At 42.3% G+C, this 18,101-nt stretch overlaps 1 protein-coding gene across 2 annotated transcripts in view; it reads left to right on the top strand.

Moving 5' to 3' along the window:
• rimkla (ribosomal modification protein rimK-like family member A) overlaps positions 1-16,216 on the top strand; it is a 40,349-nt gene extending 24,133 nt beyond the window's left edge. The window contains exons 2-5 of one of the 2 annotated variants that reach the window (XM_061681946.1): positions 2,756-2,986; positions 4,666-4,752; positions 7,756-7,959; positions 12,280-16,216. In XM_061681946.1, coding sequence (XP_061537930.1) covers positions 2,756-2,986; positions 4,666-4,752; positions 7,756-7,959; positions 12,280-12,782 — 1,025 coding nt within the window. In that variant the 3' untranslated portion in view covers positions 12,783-16,216. The remainder of the gene's footprint in view (positions 1-2,755; positions 2,987-4,665; positions 4,753-7,755; positions 7,960-12,279) is intronic. The other variant, XM_061681956.1, reaches the window with a different exon arrangement.
• The last annotated feature ends 1,885 nt before the right edge of the window (positions 16,217-18,101 follow it).

Genomic DNA, 18,101 nt, shown 5'->3' with positions numbered 1-18,101 from the left:
CGCTGGCAGCTAGAATACAGGGATCATCCAGTGCTTGAAGCATCACCTCTGGCGGTCATCCATCCATCCATCCTCTGAGCCGCTTCTCCTCACTAAGGTCGCGGGCGTGCTGGAGCCTATCCCAGCCATCATCGGGCAGGAGGCGGGCTACACCCTGAACTGGTTGCCAGGGCACATACAAACAAACAACCATTCGCACTCACATTCACACCTACGGGCAATTTAGAGTTGTCAATTAACCTACCATGCATGTTTTTGGGATGTGGGAGGAAACCGGAGTGCCCGGAGAAAACCCACACAGGCACGGGGAGAACTCCACACTCCAAACTCCGGATTGAACCCCGGTCCTCAGAACTGTGAGGCAGATGCTCTATGTTGCTTTTTTTTTGCTTTTTTAGAAGTGAAGATTACAAACATAATCTCTAAAAATTTAATTCTAAAAAGTTCCATTACTGGTTCTCTTCAGGATGAGAACTTTTTTTTGTATTTGGGATGTAATATTGTTGCTATGGTGCCTCAGGAAATGTGAAATATGAATTAAAATCGTCCATGCATTCCTGATTTCATGACGTTTTTCTGCAAAGAGGCCTGAAATCAGATAATTCGAATTTCTCGAGCTTATCTTCAACACGTCACTAGCGAAGATCTCCGCCTTCCCTTTCAGCTCCCGAGCTAGCGCTGTCAACATAACAAACGTGTGCTCTCCTAAGTGGGTCTTCTACACGGAGGCAACCAATCAGAGGAAAAGGGGCGGTCTTAGCCAAATATGGACAAAGCGGACACAAAACTGGATCAAATGGAAGTAGCTGTCAGAGGGGCCTTTTCTAGACACTTGTATGACCAAACCAAGGGGTGTTTTTTTCCCCATGAAATTTACACTTTTATACTCAGTCTATGTTAGAGAGTCACTCTATGGAGAGCTAAATAGCCAAAATATGGGACCTGTAAATAATGCGCTTCATTACAACTATTTTGGTGCCTAACGACACTTTTAACCAAGTCGTGTACACGTTTGCCTTCACCCCATCTGTTGGGTCATTTTCTGTAACATCTGTCTGAATGGGGTTTCTTATTTTCTCTAAATTCATTCAGTAAGGTCATTTAAAAGGTCCCATTATGTGGGATTTGTTTGTTGACACTGACCCAAACAGTCGTCCCAAGTGCATGCCTCCATTTCTTTTCATAGTTAGAAGTGTGGTGTGTAACACAATAGATTATGCTTCCAGTGTGATGCTGTCACAGTAAACCAGCTCTCTAGTTAGCCCCAACAATCGTTTTGAATTGCGAATGCTTTCACTGACTTGAACAAACCAATGAGAACATAAGGATATGGTGTCAGGATATCTGTCAAAAACAAAGTTTCTGCCCATCACCCAGAGAGTATCTAATGGCATAGAAGATGGAGAAATAGCTAATCATGTCATCAGTCACGGCCGGTTCCAAACAGCTGAACAGTCAGCCTTCTAACTGAGTGCCGCTTCCTCGTCCTTAACCCTGCCAACTGGCAGCCAGAGCTGTATAGCAGGGATGACTGTGGAATGTCCACGCGTCTGCCCGAAAAGGTCACATTTTCCACCAGGAGCTTATGGCATCGACAATACTTCACCAGCCCCTTACACAGCTCTCTATTTCTTAAACCTGCAGTATGTAATGTTTTTTTGTGTGTGTGCGAAAGTCGTTTTCACTCAAGCCACTCCTAGAGGAGATAACACGCTGCTAATTATGATTTCAGTATTTGATTTTTCATATTTAGTGAATACTCCGATGGTTGGCACTGAGTCATGAAACCTCTTAGCCAATGTGGCTAAACGGTATAAAAATCTCCAAGCCACACTTGTGCGTAGTTAGCCACAACATCACGTGTATTTTTTGTGGCTAAACCTTTAGCCACACTTAGCCAGTCATGGTCACTGTGAAGCCGTTAAGCTTTAACAACGTGGCCTCAATTAAAACTACCTAGTCATCCATCAGGAGTGGGGCTGAACGATTAGGGAAAATACTCTTAATTGTAAATTTCTTTTGAACAAATATTGGAATTGCGATTAAGCATGCAATTTTTAAGGAGGATTATCTTCAGCAAACACAAGAAATAAATTATTCTATACTATGACCAACACAACATTGGATATAGCCAACAAATAAACTCTTTCCTGTATAGGCCCAAATGTTATGATGAATTGACATGAAGAACAAATCTTTATTTTACTATTGATTTGTAAAAAGAAAAACCTTCAATCATAGTAGAATATTGACTTTTTGATTTAACTTCATACCTTATAAAAATTTACTGCTTTATAATGCTGCTCTTGCCAGAAGCTGTAGCACTGCTGTCAGTGTTAGCTGAGTATAGAGATGAAGTGGAGAGTGACACTTTTTATCACCAAGATGTGAAATTAAAAAAAGCTGGGAGTAAATAGAGAGGGAAATCATAATGAGTCTGTCCTTCAAAACAGAATACAAATATTCTAGAATGTTGTAGAATCATCACATAAAAGGAGCCACCTACATCATATCGAAATAATACTGAATTCCAGCGTAGGGGGCGAAAGAACTTAAGTATCATAGCTTTAAGTGTGGCAAGTCCAAAGCGGATGTTGAGTTTGTTAAAAAGAATTATATCTATATTTTATCTAATTATATCTTGTATTTAATAGGTCCAAATCAGACTCAAGGAACCTTAAATGTTGAGCTTCACTCATAAAAATGCTGTTGACTATTTCACAACAAATGACTCCTCATCTCTTTTACCCTGCAGGCCTGCAAGTGGATCAAGAAACGGTGACATCTTATCCACAGGTGGTGGTGGTGCGGGTGCCCACGCCATGGGTGCAGTCAGATAGCGACATTACCGTGCTGCGCCACCTGGAGAAGATGGGTTGTCGGCTGATCAACCGTCCTCAGGCCATTCTCAACTGTGTCAACAAGTTCTGGACCTTTCAAGAGCTAGCCGGCCATGGCGTACCTCTTCCTGACACCTTTTCCTACGGTAAGCTATGCCTTAACATGATTTATTTCATTTAGCAGTACATTACTTAAGTAACCTGGAAGAAAATAAAAGGGCATTTACATGAACACTGTTGGGTGTTTAAAAAAAAAAAAGTTTTGTCATTTTATTTTGCGGAAAATATTGTGTGTGTGTGTGTAATACATGAGGTTTGCAGAATGATTTTAATCAAGTAAAACAATAAGGTTTTCTAGAACGAAACAGCTGTTATACTTTCTCAGCCAAGACACTTCTCTGGTTCCAAGACGTTCAGACTGGACTCCAATCAGATTGATTTTTACCCCGTATGTTATGCTTGTTTTTATCGCGCGTAATAGCAGCAGGATAGGTCTTTCAGAACAATGTAGACCATTATTTTCAGTCAAAACATTTATTTACACCTACAGATTGAACTTTTTCTCTGTAAGAAGATCCTGCACAGAAAAGCAATATGTTGCAAAGATACCCCTGAACATCCAATCTGTGCAGTGACTGCATCGCTTTGCATTACAATGCAATATATGCGGGAACTGCCATTCCTGTTCAAGTTGGTGTACTGTATTTGTATTAGGGAAGGATGGTATGCATGACATAGCTACAACTAGCAGAGGTGCTGTTCATTCAATCCCAGCTAGTTTGTCATCATAAGAAGAACATGATGGCAGCTACAGGAAGTTGAGCTACATGCACCAAGATTTCCGCTATTCCTCTGCAGAATTATTCTGCTCGGTATGACATTTACATCAAAACAGGTGTTCGAAAGAGAGAAACTATAAAGTTTCCATGCGTCTTTGATAGATTAGTTATTAAAACAATAAAAGACTCAACCTTTGGAAATACCCACTCATATATGGGTAGAATTATAAGGTATTAAGTTGCCCCACAATTCCCTTTTACAAAAATAAATAAATAAATAAAACCCTCAATTTTTACGAGAGCAAAACACTGATTCAGGCTGGGGGAGGGTGGGAGGGACGGAAGGGGGGGGGGGCTAGCGAGAGAGATTTTTGTCCTACATTCCATTGGTCTCGCTTTGGTGTAGTCCAGGCAATCCATGCGGAATGGATACAGCGCTTATGTAACAGTCCCGCTGCAGCCTCTGACATGGGTTGTCCAACATTTGGTGTCCATTTGCCACCATTCCCCCCCCCCTCTCTCTCTCTCTCTCTTTCTCTCTCTCTCTCTCTCTCTCTCTCTCTCTCTCTCTTTCTCTCTCTAATTCTCTCTGTCTCTCTGTCTGATGGAAAACATGTGAATCAGTGTGTCTGGAAAAAGCCATGTGACCGAGTGGATCACATCTGTTCCCTTGAAAGGATGCCAGATTTACAGACGTGAAGACAAGGAGTGAATTAAACATGGGGTCTACAGTATGTTTAATGATATTAACAATTTACTTTTTTGATATTCCTAAGACATTGTAGCCTCACCCTGTGAGCAAATGCATTGAAATCAGAAGCATGACGGTGACCGCTCCCTTCCAATGTCACGGTTGTAGCAACGGCACAACCCTGCTGTTTTGAATAAATTATGTTGCCATAGCAACTGTTGTCGTTCCCTCCCCCCACCCTGCTTGCTCAGTAAGATGCAATTTATAAACGTCGATATCAAAGGATGTTCCTTTTAACACATTTAATTCCTGTGCCGTTTGTGTGTGCCTGCACGCGTGTGTGGGTTTTTCTCAGGTGGGCATGACAACTTCCGAAAGATGATTGACGAGGCAGAGCCGCTGGGCTACCCAGTGGTGGTGAAGAATGCACGGGGACACAGAGGTAAGACAGATGCATGATTGTTCCCTGTTATCGGCTTGCAAATATGTGTTTAATGGAGGCAACCGGCAACTCACTTGCCATGTATCGAAATCGTTGGCAGATTTTTCAATCAGTAGCTGCTGCAACGAAGACAGGACAGAAGTGTACCTCTTTTATTGCTGTTTGGTTAACCATTACTTAGCCTAGTGAACACATTTGTCCTTAATTCACTTGAGGTGGTCGGGGGGGCAAAGTTTGGTATGTATATTTTGGCCTCGTCCAAAGCAGCCACAATGTCTGCTGACCTGTTTGCCCTTTGGCATTCACAGTTAACAACACTTGACTGGCTTTGACATTGTGTGCAACAACAATGGGCAGTGGCTGGACCGGCTCACCATCATGGTGTATTGTTGGACAAAAGAGCCGTTAGTCAGAACCCAACTTTTTCCATTTGTTGAAGTGTAGCTGCCCTTACCTCTTCCATACTGAAGGTTCAACTTAAAATTTCTAAAATGTTAATTCCATGGGAAATGGCTGGGATGTGAATTAATTAGCTCGCACATTAACGATGAAGGGAAACATTTTAAACGATGAAGGGAAACATTTTAAACTATCCGTATTCAGCAATCTGTGCTGTGGTTGAGCCCACTTGACACCTTAAGTCCGGTACATTTGGCTAGTGTGAATGATCTGATGCTTCGCCTCCTCTGACACACTTGGAAAAGTTGCCAAGCATGAATAGTCATGCGCACACACATGTGCACACAATAAAGACGTGTCACATAGTTACTGTAATGCAACCTATCACTTCCATCCTTGCATGAAATTAATACATATTGGAGGTGTCCAGATCCGATCTTTGAGATGTCTGAAAATAATAAATATTGCAACACAAACGCTCTATAACTGCTTACAGACAGGCAATATAACAATACTCTGCCATATATTCTTTAAACTCTGTGAAAAACGAGTTATAATAACAATATTCGTCAAAATTTATTATTTTGCACTTTAAAATTATAATTTTTATTTATTATTCATTTAGATTATTTGTCAGTTTTCAAATGTATTTTTTATTTTTTTACTTTTAAGTTAAGCAGTGGTTATGTTGCAATTTAAATATATATTTTTGTTATTTTCTTTTGTGAGTTACTTTTCAGGATTTCTCATATTTTCTCTCATATCCGCTGTTATTATTATTGTCCATTATCCATTTTCTGAGCCGCTTCTCCTCACTAGGGTTGCAGGCGTGCTGGAGCCTATCCCAGCTGTCATCGGGCAGGAGGCGGGGTACACACTGAACTGGTTGCCAGCCAATTGCAGGGCACATACAAACAAACAACCATTCGCACTCACATTCACACCTACGGGCAATTTAGAGTCTCCAATTAATGCATGTTTTTGGGATGTGGGAGGAAACCGGAATGCCCGGAGAAAACCCACGCAGGTACGGGGAGAACATGTAAACTCCACACAGGCGGGGCCAGGGATTGAACCCGGGTCATCAGAACTGTGAGGCTGACGCTCTAACGCTTTAGGTTATTTGTCAGGGTTTTCAATTTTATTTTATTTTATTCAATTCTAGTATATTCTTATGTTGAAGGTTAAACTTTATAAAACACATTAGTTAATAAATGGATCCGTTTTTGTCATACGTACTGTTGCTGACCATTGTTCCCTGTTTGAGTAATATCACTTGATTGAAGCTGTTTCTATCATTCCGTACCACAAAATAAGCAAAAGTGTGTATTATTCATGCTGATATCGTATCGGATCAATATTTGTATCCGCTGATACTAGAGGCTGCAATAACGATATCGTATCGGAACTGAAAAAGACATGTGTCCTATACGTGCCCTATAATTAATGCCATTGTCCAACTCACCAGTTATTCATGACAATACAAATGAGTGCACAATACAAATGACTGGTGCGTCTACAAAATAACACAACATGCTCGGTCAAGCAGTGTGTGCAATGTGCTATCATATAATCAATGCAATCGCTCATCTTGCCAGTTATTCAAAGTAATAGCCACATTGCACGATAAAATCAAAGAAAACCCCACATAATTCAGAGTAAAACTCTTGGTCACACACACGCACAAGCTCACTTTTATGTATGTATCATGATTAATAACATTTTGTCAAAATGCAGCGAGGTGAAATAAAGTGATGACACGCCTAAACAGGCCATAGCCCAAATGCTTAAAAAGCAATGTGAGAGCAAGCCAGCAGCGGACGGGAGAGGGACGGGGATTTCTGCCAAGTCCAGCTCTTTAAGGGTTCTAAGGGCCCGTTGGGTCAATTGTCCTATTCTATGCTGAAGAATGTTTACTCCTCACTCACTCTCAAGTCTCCCACTGGCCCATATTTAACCGTGCCCAAGCACATTTATGTATGTCCCACAATGATATGACACTGTATGTCTTCAGCGCTCCTGCCTTAAGGGTCTATGTTGTGTTCTATGTTTCATTTTTACTCAAGCGTATAAGGCTAAGAATCTAATCAATGAACAAAGTAAATGTCAAAATTCTGCGTGCTTGAGCACGGTACAACTTGGCAGTTATTTCTTGCTGGCCTTGTTTTCTACACGTGAAGTGCAGGGTCATGCTTTTCACTGAGTTGCGCTAGCCAAGTACTGCCTTGTCATCGTATTTGGATTGTCACTTAGACACCATGTACACACTCACATACACATTCACCAATCACATGATTTGTCCCTGCTGGTGGGCTAGGGGTCAGAGGGCGTGACAAGAAGACGTGTTAATTAAAACAGACTTTTTCTTGCCTCTGTGAGAAGCATTTGTTTGCTCCTAAGAAAAGCACCCTAACGTTTTTGGGAAGAGGAACTTACAAAAGACTTGGTCAGCAGATTTAGGTAAAAAGTTTTGAGGAAGATATCAAACCGCAATTAGTGGTTCCTCAAATGTCTAATCACTTTTTTTGTCAAAACCAAAGGTCTGGTTACCCTTAATAAAAAATGTCATGGTATCCTGTCCTGTTTTTTTTTTTTTTCCCCCAGGCAAGGCTGTGTTCTTGGCACGGGACAAACACCACCTGACCGACCTGTGCCACTTGATCCGTCATGACACCCCCTACTTGTTTCAGGAGTATGTCAAGGAATCACATGGCCGTGATGTTCGTGTAGTTCTGGTGGGTGGCAGGGTCATCGGCTCCATGTTACGCTGTTCCACCGATGGACGTATGCAGAGCAACTGCTCCCTAGGTAGGCATTCCCCAAGCTATACTTGCAACACCAGCAATGCGACAGTCGAGCAATAGAGCAGTTCTTAAAGGTATGATGTCCATCGCTCGGACTGGGATTGTTGAAATAGGTGGGAAGGAATCAGGGTGCCAGTGGGGGATGGACACGGGTTTTTATCTAGAATACCTCAAGTCTCTTGGTGTTTTGCGACTGTGTTTGAGAAGAGAGTCAGGCCGTGAGTCAAATCTTGGATTCAGGAAGGACAATGCATTGTCTCTCCTGGTCATGAAAAACTAGATATAATACCATCCTATAGACACTAGAGGGTACATGGGTTTTTGTTCATATACTTTTTCGATGCCTTGTGGGAGTTGTTCCAAAGTCAGAGGCCTGCTTTTACAGGTCATTCCGTCCCTGTACATTCAGAGCTGGCGGTTGGTCTGCATCATCTACAGTAAGTCCCACCTGTTCATGGTGGACTCCGCCAGGCTTGCCTCTGGTTAGTGGTTCTGTTTATTATTTGTATGGACATAATTTCAAGATGCAGACATGGAGGATGTCTCAGGATCTCATCTCTGCTATTTGTCAGATGTAGTACTGTTGACTTACGTAATCGACTTGTGACCGGGGCAGTTTCTATAATGAGTATAAGTACATCCAAACATAAGGTCTTGGTTCACTGACACAAAACAACACATTGCACTCAGTGGGTTCGGAGTGGAGTTCTGCCACAAGTGTAGGAGTTTTAAGCATCAGGGCTTGCTGGTGCGCAATGCATTGTGTGCTATTGACTTATCCAAATGCCACAAATTCCCCCTTATCAGCTTGAATTGTAGTACTCCTCAAACTAGAAAAGAGGCTGAAGTCAAGCAGGAGAGGCTGAAGACAATTCCTGCACTGCCGATTCAACATTGTACATTTGCCAGAGATGCGCGGCTATGCTAAATGTTTTCCACAAAACCAATCCGACATGCACACTAATCTTGTATTAGAAGTGCCAACAAAAATCAGCAATGTATTGTTTGTGATAACATAGAATCAACTTCATTCTGCTATTTTCTCATAGTGGAAAATTTTCCTAGCAGTGTAATGCACATCTCAGTACTTTTTACCGTGGCGCAACCAAAGTCAAATTAGTGTTCTGGAAAGAGGTAAATAGAAAATATTACCATTGCTCTCATTTTTTTTGGTTGTCATTTTGATAGATTTTTGCTCACTCTTCTACTACGGTTCTGATATGGTAACTTTCTATATTTTCAAAATCGCAATCCCAGGAGACTGGGATTAATTTCAGATCTTCTCTGTACGTTGGCTCCAAAGCAAGACATTGTTACTTTTATAATGCACTGAGTTCTGTTTCAAGTTGTGATCATAATTTGTAACATGGTCCCTGGGAGAGGTGGGCAATATGTGTGGCCTTAAAATAAAACGTGATTATATTTATATACTGAAACGAATGTCAGAATGGTTCCACTCATGTTGTTCGTTTCATAGCGGTAGTTAAACTTGCAAATCGCTTTTTGAAAAATAGTCACTAGAGGGGTCCGAAATATCACTCCTGCCAAGTACAAATTGATTATTCGCTCAGCCATAATAGCTGTTTAAAAATTTACTTGGACAACTCTCCCATCCTGATTATTGTTAAGGCTTGGTGAATATTGATCAGGAGGTTTAATTCTGTTTTGTTCAAATCTAATTCTTTACCACCCGGCTCTCATCATTCTGATGAGGACAATAAGAAACAGTCATACCCTTCCAATTCTTGTATCAAGCATGATGAGCCATCTGCTCCATGACATGTTTTTCGGAAGGAAGGCCAGATCAGCAAGGCTGGCCTGAATTTCGGCACTCTGTATGTTCCACATATATTGAGGACTGATACACTGAAACCATACCACAAGATGCTGGATAACTCCCTCCGCATAGTGATTTCCGCTGTCAGAGCATGAGCAGTTTTGAGTACAGTTGGAGTCATAATGCACTGTGACATATTTGGGTCAGTCATCATCAGGTTATTAATGTTTATGTAACGTATTTTTTTGACTGCACAAGGATATGGTGACATTACATTTTCTAAATTACCCTTAATTTCGTTTTCATGAATCTTTTCTCACGTTTTTTATTCCATAGCGGAATCTAACAGTTTGAACACAGTCCATTCTGGGATGCTGGTTGACCCCCTAATTCAGGGGTGTCAAACTCATTTGTGTCGCGGGCCACATTGTACTTATGGTTTCTCTCAGAGGGCAGTTAAGGTTTTGAAGTCATATAAATATTGAATCACCTCCTTATATTATTACACAGACAACAAATTGATTGATGAATAGTTTGGAAATCGAAATTCAAGGGTAATACTTTGTAACTATTGTTTAAGTTACTGTATTGTAAAAAGAGGTTTGGTAACCAAAACATGGTTGGAAATATTTATTCCATATGACAATTACATTTTTCCTACAGATTTTAGCAAGAATCATGGCAGTTCAAGCACATGATTTGCTTTCGCAGGCCACATAATATGATGTGACGGGCCAGATCTGGCCCCCGGGCCTTGAGTTTGACACCTGTGCCCTAATTGGATAGGACATAACATAATCCATTCCAGGGTCACCTTTACTAATTTACAATTTTTCAGTAATATTTCAAGACTCTTAAGTGTCACACAAGTGAAGAATCAGGTTGGTATATGAAACTTAAATTGTGATTGTTGAAAGTGGGTTGGGATGTCATGCATCACAATTTTGAATGTTCTTAACTCACAACAACAGTTTATATATGTTTTTATTAAAACATTGTCCAGATATTATTAACTAAGTCATATTGTTCAAAGCAGCCAGGATAGAGACACGTTAATTACTTAATACATAATTTCTGGTTGTGTGTGTTATCACATAAAAAAAGACAAGGAAAAAGCAAAACACGCAGAGTTAATCCCTACAAGGTGACATTAGCGGCGTGTAATTTTGAAATTCCACGAGATCCTAGATTAGGGCTAGTCAGATAAAATAGCGAGAAGTTGTATCAGGATCTTGATGTTGTCACCAATTGACTGCCAAATACAATACAAACATTGAGCTGTTCACACTAAACAGGAAGAATTTGTAAAAATACAAGTTCTAATTGAAGCTGCAAGCAACCCCTCACTTCTTTCCTATGCAAATATTGCTGCCGGATGGAGAATTTGATACAAGTACAGGAAGTCCTCGAGTTACGACGCACTCGACCTACGGCGTTTCGACTTTACGACGCCAGTGCCTCGTCCGCCATTTTGTCCCAGCATCATTGTGTTTCTGCTTAGCTAGTGCATAGTGCTTGTCAGTGTTTGTGCAGCTGGAGTATCTTTGCCTTTTTCGCCCTCCTTTTTTCACACTCTCAGCAGTAATGGTAAGTACAGCATCTTATTTTTTTATTTGAATGTATTTGAGTTTCTTTATACCAAGTGTTAACCTTTCCTGCTACTGTCACCTGACCGTGGTCGGGAGACGCAGGGGTTAACTCCCTTCTCTCGTAGCACACCTGAGCTGGGTGGTGGCAACAATAAAGGCACGAAGCACCGATTTGCTGCTTTAATGGCTTTATTAGCTCCTCTGCACATTCAACGTCAGCGGGTCCTCCGCTAATCGCTACTCTTCCCCGGTCGCCGTCACGACAGTCACTCCTGTACACACTCGCACCGGCGCGCACTCCTTCCTCCTTCACAGTCCCGCCGGATGATGCCTGCGCACTCCCGTCTCACTCACACATCCGGTGAAATCCGACTTACGCAGAAATTCGTGTTACGTCGCCAGCGTAGGAACAGAACTCGTTAGTAAATCGAGGACTTCCTGTATACAGAGTTTGAAGAAGACAGGAGCTCCAGGAGCAGTGTTACCACATCTACAGTTAAGCATTGTGGAGCTGAGTCAATCCTGTTTTATGTTGAGTGTCTCATATAAGTGGTTCATTGGGTAGCCATGGAACAACATTGTTCATCTTTGAAGGTTTTTGGGCAAAATTAACTCTTCAAACCCAAATGGCAGAGGTTCGTCTTTGTGGGTCTTCTAATGATAGGCCTGGGATTGACTGGGGACCAGTCCAGGATGTACCCTGCCTTACGCCCAAAGTGAACTAGCATAGTTTCCGGTGACCTGCAACATTAATGAAGATGGGCTTTAGAAAATGGACTAAACATTTTGGTAATAGTACATACAAAGTACATACAAGTACATAGTACATACAAAGGCATATGGGTCTGCCTATTGAGGACCTTATTAATTTTGCACGGGAGAAATGTGTCATCTTTGGCTGCATGATGCATGTTTTGAACGTGGCGCACGTTGACTTTATGTGTTTGTTGACATTAAGGTGGCGTGGGAATGATGTGCCCATTGAGCGAGCAGGGTAAGCAGCTGGCCACAGAGGTGTCAAACATCCTTGGCATGGATGTGTGCGGCATCGACCTCCTGCAGCTCAACAACGGCTCCTTTGTGGTGTGTGAGGCCAACGCCAACGTGGGCTTCATCGCCTTTGACCAAGCGTGCGGCATGGACGTGGCGGGCATCGTCGCCGACTACGCCCTGTCCATGCTCCCCAACCGTCTCACTCGTAAGATGTCCTTGCTGTCGGTGGTGTCGAGCACCAGCGAGACCAGCAGCGAGCCAGAGGTGTGCCCCGTGCCCGCAGTTGGGGGCTCCCTGCCCGAGGCTGTGTGCAACATGAGTGTGGGCTCAACTTCCAGCGAGAGCGACCCCGAGCTGGCCGAGCCCTCCCAGTCACCCCCCTGCCAAGCCACAGGCCCGGGCCTCCCCGACCCGGCCTACAACTTCAACACGCTACTCGCCAATGAGATCAAGCTATTGACTGAGTGAGATGCAAGCCGCCTGCATGCACGAGCAAACACACACACACACACACACACACACACACACACACATTTCCAAATACATGTGGATGAATGAAAAAACAGAAATTCTTCCTCGTACTAACTCCCTCCAAACGATCTGAGGCTGCTCCCCTGACTCCCTCTCAGTCCTAAGGGCTAATTCAAGTATTCTATCTGCTTCCGCTCGGTTTTAACACCCTAAAGCAGCGGCGTCAAATTCATTTTTGTCGCGGGCACATTGTAGTTATGGGTTCCCTCAGAGACTCATTATGACTGTGGAATCCATCCATTTTCTGTACCGCTCATCCTCACTAGGGTCAGGGGCGTGCTGGAGCCTATCCCAGCTATCTTCGGGCGAAAGGTGGGGTACACCCTGAACTGGTCGCCAGCCAATCGCAGGGCACATAGAAACAAACAACCATTTGCACTCACATTTACACCTACGGGCAATTTAGAGTCTTCAATCAACCTACCATGTGTGTTTTTGGGATGTGGGAGGAAACCGGAGAAAACCCACGCAGGCATGGGGAGAACATGCAAACTCCACACAGGCTGGGATTTGAACCGTGAGGCAAATGTGCTAACCAGTCATCCACTGTGCCGCCGACTGTGGAACCATATAAATGTATAATTTCCTCATCATATCAATACATATACAGTGAAACCTCGATTTTCTTATCCCCTAATTTCCGAAAAAATGTTTGCCGAAATATTTACCCAATTTTCGTAAATCTGTGTGGTTTTCTTACAGTTGAAAATTGTCCAAACGTATCAGCCTGCCAGCATCACGCCTGACTTTCTTATTTTAAAACGCTTGTCATTTCCTAACATTATTAAAGGTTAAGACAATATGAAATTTTGGTACAGAAGAACATGAAGTAGACGCACATGATTTGCTTACGTGGGCCACATGAAATGATGTGGTGGGCCAGATCTGGCGCCCGAGCCTTGCGTTTATACTTGCCCTAAAACAGTTTGGGTTAACCCTAGCAGGGTTTTTTTTTTTTTTTTTTTTTGGGTTGGGAGCTGGGGGCTGTTCCTTCTTAGACGTGTCAGATATGGTAGAATACAGACTTTAGTTTTTCAGTGTTTAAGAGAGAAATACTGCAGCGCATCATGACATGGGGAAAAAATGGAAATAAAATAAAGTAAATTATATATGTATAATGTGCACACAAAATGCTAACTTGTGGTAAACCTGTATTCAAAATACTAATTTGTAGGTTTCTGGCAGCACGGTGCTTGACTTGTTAGCACATTCGTCTCACAGTTCTGAATTCGCAGGTTCAGATTCGGCCTCCCTGTGTGGAGTTTGCATGTTCTCCCCTTGCCTGCGTGGGTTTTCCCCGGGATACTCCGGGTTCCTCCCACATTCCAAAAAATGCATAGTAGGTTAATTGAAGACTCTCATTTGTCTGTAGGTTTGAATGGGGTTGTTTGTTTAGACAATGTGCCCTGCAGTTGGGCCCTGCAGTTCACGGTCTCGCCCAAAGGCGCCAGCATACCTGCAACCCTAGTGAGGATAAGTGGGTCAGAAAATGCATGGATGGATAGGTTTAATATCATTCCCATGAACAGCTGGGACGTCTCACTGGCAGGTAGTGCATTTGGTACTTAGGCCTTCAGTGGGGATTTACTCAATTTAATCATCCACCTAATACCACCACTGTCACGCTGCATTTATAGAGACCATCAATAGCTTACTGTACAAAAACACAATATAATAGCTTGTAACTGTACCATGTACATCATCAGGAGCAATTCAGAATATTTTATTTAATAACATGATAAAAACATTTTTTTTAAATAATTTAAATACATCACACCCACCAGAGATGCTGATTATAAAATCATTTAACAGCCCCTCGCTAAAGATGTGTTTTGACTGCAACTGTGAAGTTTTTGGTGCGACAAACCAATCAGAAGACAGAAAAATGCTGACGTTACTGTGGGCCAGTTCGATGGCCCCATGAGGCGAATTTGAAATCTGATTGGTTAACGAGACAATGCCATTGCTAATGCAGTTCAAGTTACATCGGCGAGCACGACTGATTCTGAAGGCCCTGGGCAGATTAGATTATGAGGGCAACACATAAAGGCTAAATGCTGATTGGAGAGAAAAAAATCTAACATCCAGATTCATGCACTGGAAGCAGTGCAGCCAAGAGACACTATACCAAATGAAGTAGAATAGAAACATAACAACAAATATTAGAATATAGGTTGTAAATATATGTCAGTGCTTCTGATAGTGTTTTAGGCCAGCAAAGAAGGCCTTGCTGGTTTATACAGAATACTAATTTGTGGTCATAAATAGGCATTTTGTGCGCACATTATATCTATATTGTGAGCCAAATTAGAGTTTCCTTTGATGTCATGTCTGGGGCTCCGTAGAATACAACCCTCGGCCGAGCTTATTTTCCAGTTGTGTTCAATTCAGCACAAAAGACGACACACACAACAAAGCGCAACAACTGGCGATAGAACAACTGTGGTCACATCTAATGTAAAGCCCAAGATGCAATAAGCATTTTACGCTCATGTTCACGTCTTTTCAAGCATTACATGAAGTCCTCTTGACTATGGCAAGCTTGAAAACATTTACAGGTTTTTTTTGTTTTTTTTTTTTTGTATGTAGTGTCTTTAATTAGCTGTACCAGCAGCAACAGTCTGCCAAGTTTGAAAAATTCCCTCAAGTCTAGCACTTTATGACAAACAGATGCATTTGTTTCCTTTTTTGTCTCCATGCAAGAAAAAATATACCTCAAAAACAAGTGACCTGTCACTGCTACAGAATGACACATCGTTGGAAAAAATACACCACATATCAAGCAGGATGCTGCACTCACAAACCTGCTGTTCCTTCCCTCTAGTTATTTTGTAAATATTAGCTTCAGTTGTAGTTGCTGTTATGATGGGGGGGGTCTGTCAATTTCTCTGTCCATGAGTTTTTTGTTTGTTTGTTTTATTATTAAAAAAAAAGACCTTATATACTGTACGACAAACACAAGACAGAGTATACTTTTCGGCCTTTTTTTTTTCCCCAGGAAGATTTCAGGGATTTTGAGAGCTCATTGCTGCCATGGAGGGGCGGCCATTCCCGGCACCGATCAAATTCTGACTTTGTTCCACTAAAGTAGCCCTTGGTGTTGACATTGTTGTGCGTTTTGTCGATAACTCAGGGAAGCAGCCTGGATCTAACCTTCAAATACCAGACATATCCGAGACAGACAAAAACATAACAAGCAACAATGAGGAAAAAGTATCATAAGATGTGGTGAATACCTTGGTTAACATGCACTTTTTCCCCTTGTTTCTTCTGTATTGTTCCTTGTTTTCTTCCTAATTTATGCTATTTTTAAAGACAAAACAAGTGGTTTGTGTGCACTAATAATGTGTAAAAACAAAAAGTGAAACCGCTGTGAAGCCTGATTTTTATTTCCTTTTTTTGTTGGTGGAAGGAAGTTTGTGAAGTGTAGCCAAAGCTTAAAAACTCACGAGACTCCAGGAAAACAACATCCCCCAAACCCACCACCCAGCAGCTTTTGCTGCAATCACAGTAGCTCCACCGATATACACCACACACGCACACACACACACACACACACACACACACACACACACAACTGTGATGTCGTCCATTAAGCGAGTCACGTCACCCGTGTAGGCACATGTATGGGTGAACTTTCTCCACTTGTTGGGGTCCTCTTGATTTGGAAGTTTAATGCCGCCCGTATCAATCCACAATGTTTACATCAATGTTATCGCATATCCATCATCCACAAGTCTGCTAAACATATCTCTATACAGTTAACGGCAAAATTATTCATGGGCTGGCCCAAGTTGATTTTCATTTGCTGAATGCTGGAACTGAGCAAAAGTTACTGTGTTGACAGATTTTAACAATAGCGAACAATGGGCCCTCGTGCCCCCTTTTTTATGGCAAATCTTTAAAATGACCAAACTTTAAAAGATTTGCCCACTTTAAAAAATAATCTATAGCGTCGTCCATCAGTCGAGGTCGCCCTTTTATAGACGTTAATGACTAGATCAGACTACAGGATATTTGCCCCGATATTGTCGCTATCGTGGGTAATTTCCCAGATCAGGCACGATTTTGTCAGGAATGACAAAACTTACCAACGATTTGCCCCTACGACACCAATATGAAAAGTCTAGCATGTTCGATTTTCTGGGGGATATCTTCCATGTAGTGTGACATAACAACAGCGCACTTTGAAGTCAACCAATAGTTTTGTGACTGGCGCATCGCCTCCCGTGCCTGCCATTGTCAACATACTTGGTCGCTCGGGATGTTCCGATCACATTTTTTGCTCCCGAGTCCAGCTCTTTGATTTTAAGGATCTGCGGATACCGAGACCCATCCAATACTTCAACAATGCATTAAAAAAAGAGTGCACATCCTAATTATCTCATTTTACTTGTCTGAAAGCCTGCACAAGTTTAAGGGACAAAAACGTCGCTCCTTCTACTCACTGTGGTGCAGAAGGCCAATAGAATCAGTGCAACACCGTGTGTGCGCACACAGATACACACACACACACAGTCTCCTGTGTCTATTATAGGCACTCTATACCCTACTAAAATTACTCAGAAAAGTTAACCAAAGGTGGCATGGTGGACGGCTGGTTAGCGCGTCTGCCTCACAGTTCTGAGGACCCGGGTTCAAACCGGCCTCGCCTGTGTCCTGTGTGGAGTTTGCATGTTCTCCCCGTGCCTCTCTGGGTTTTCTCTGGGTACTCTAATTTCCTCCCACATCCCAAAAACATGTATAACAGATTAATTGAAGACTCTAAATTGCCCCCTAGGTGTGAATGTGAGTGCGTATGTTTTTTTTGGTTATTTGTGCCCTGCGATTGGCTGGGAACCAGTCCAGGGTGTACCTCGACTCTCGCCCAGATTCAGCTTGGATAGGCTCGCGCACGCCCACGACCCTAGTGAGGATAAGTGGTACAGAAGATGAATGAAGTTAGCAAAGCTATTACGGTTCCCTTTGGCAAGCTCTTTTGTACCTTTGGATTATTTTGTCACTTTCTAAACTTTAAAATTTCAAAAAATGAATAACACCAATCTTTTTCACCCGATCTCGATCAGCTGAAAATCACGTGATCGACCCCGATTTTCAATCATGTGATCGGATTGTGACATCCCTATTGGTCCCCGTTGTCAACATTTGTTCACGCGCACAAAGCAATGTTTTAAAGAAGCTTCATTCAGACCATGGGTCGACAGAACGCCTGTATGTTTACGTACAACCGTTAGTTGTTTCCTGTTTGTGAGCCAT

This window comes from Phycodurus eques, chromosome 1, assembly GCF_024500275.1.
Source record: "Phycodurus eques isolate BA_2022a chromosome 1, UOR_Pequ_1.1, whole genome shotgun sequence".
NCBI lineage: Eukaryota > Metazoa > Chordata > Actinopteri > Syngnathiformes > Syngnathidae > Phycodurus > Phycodurus eques.
Note: the sequence above shows the minus strand (reverse complement) of the source record. Positions and strands in the feature narration are given on the sequence as shown.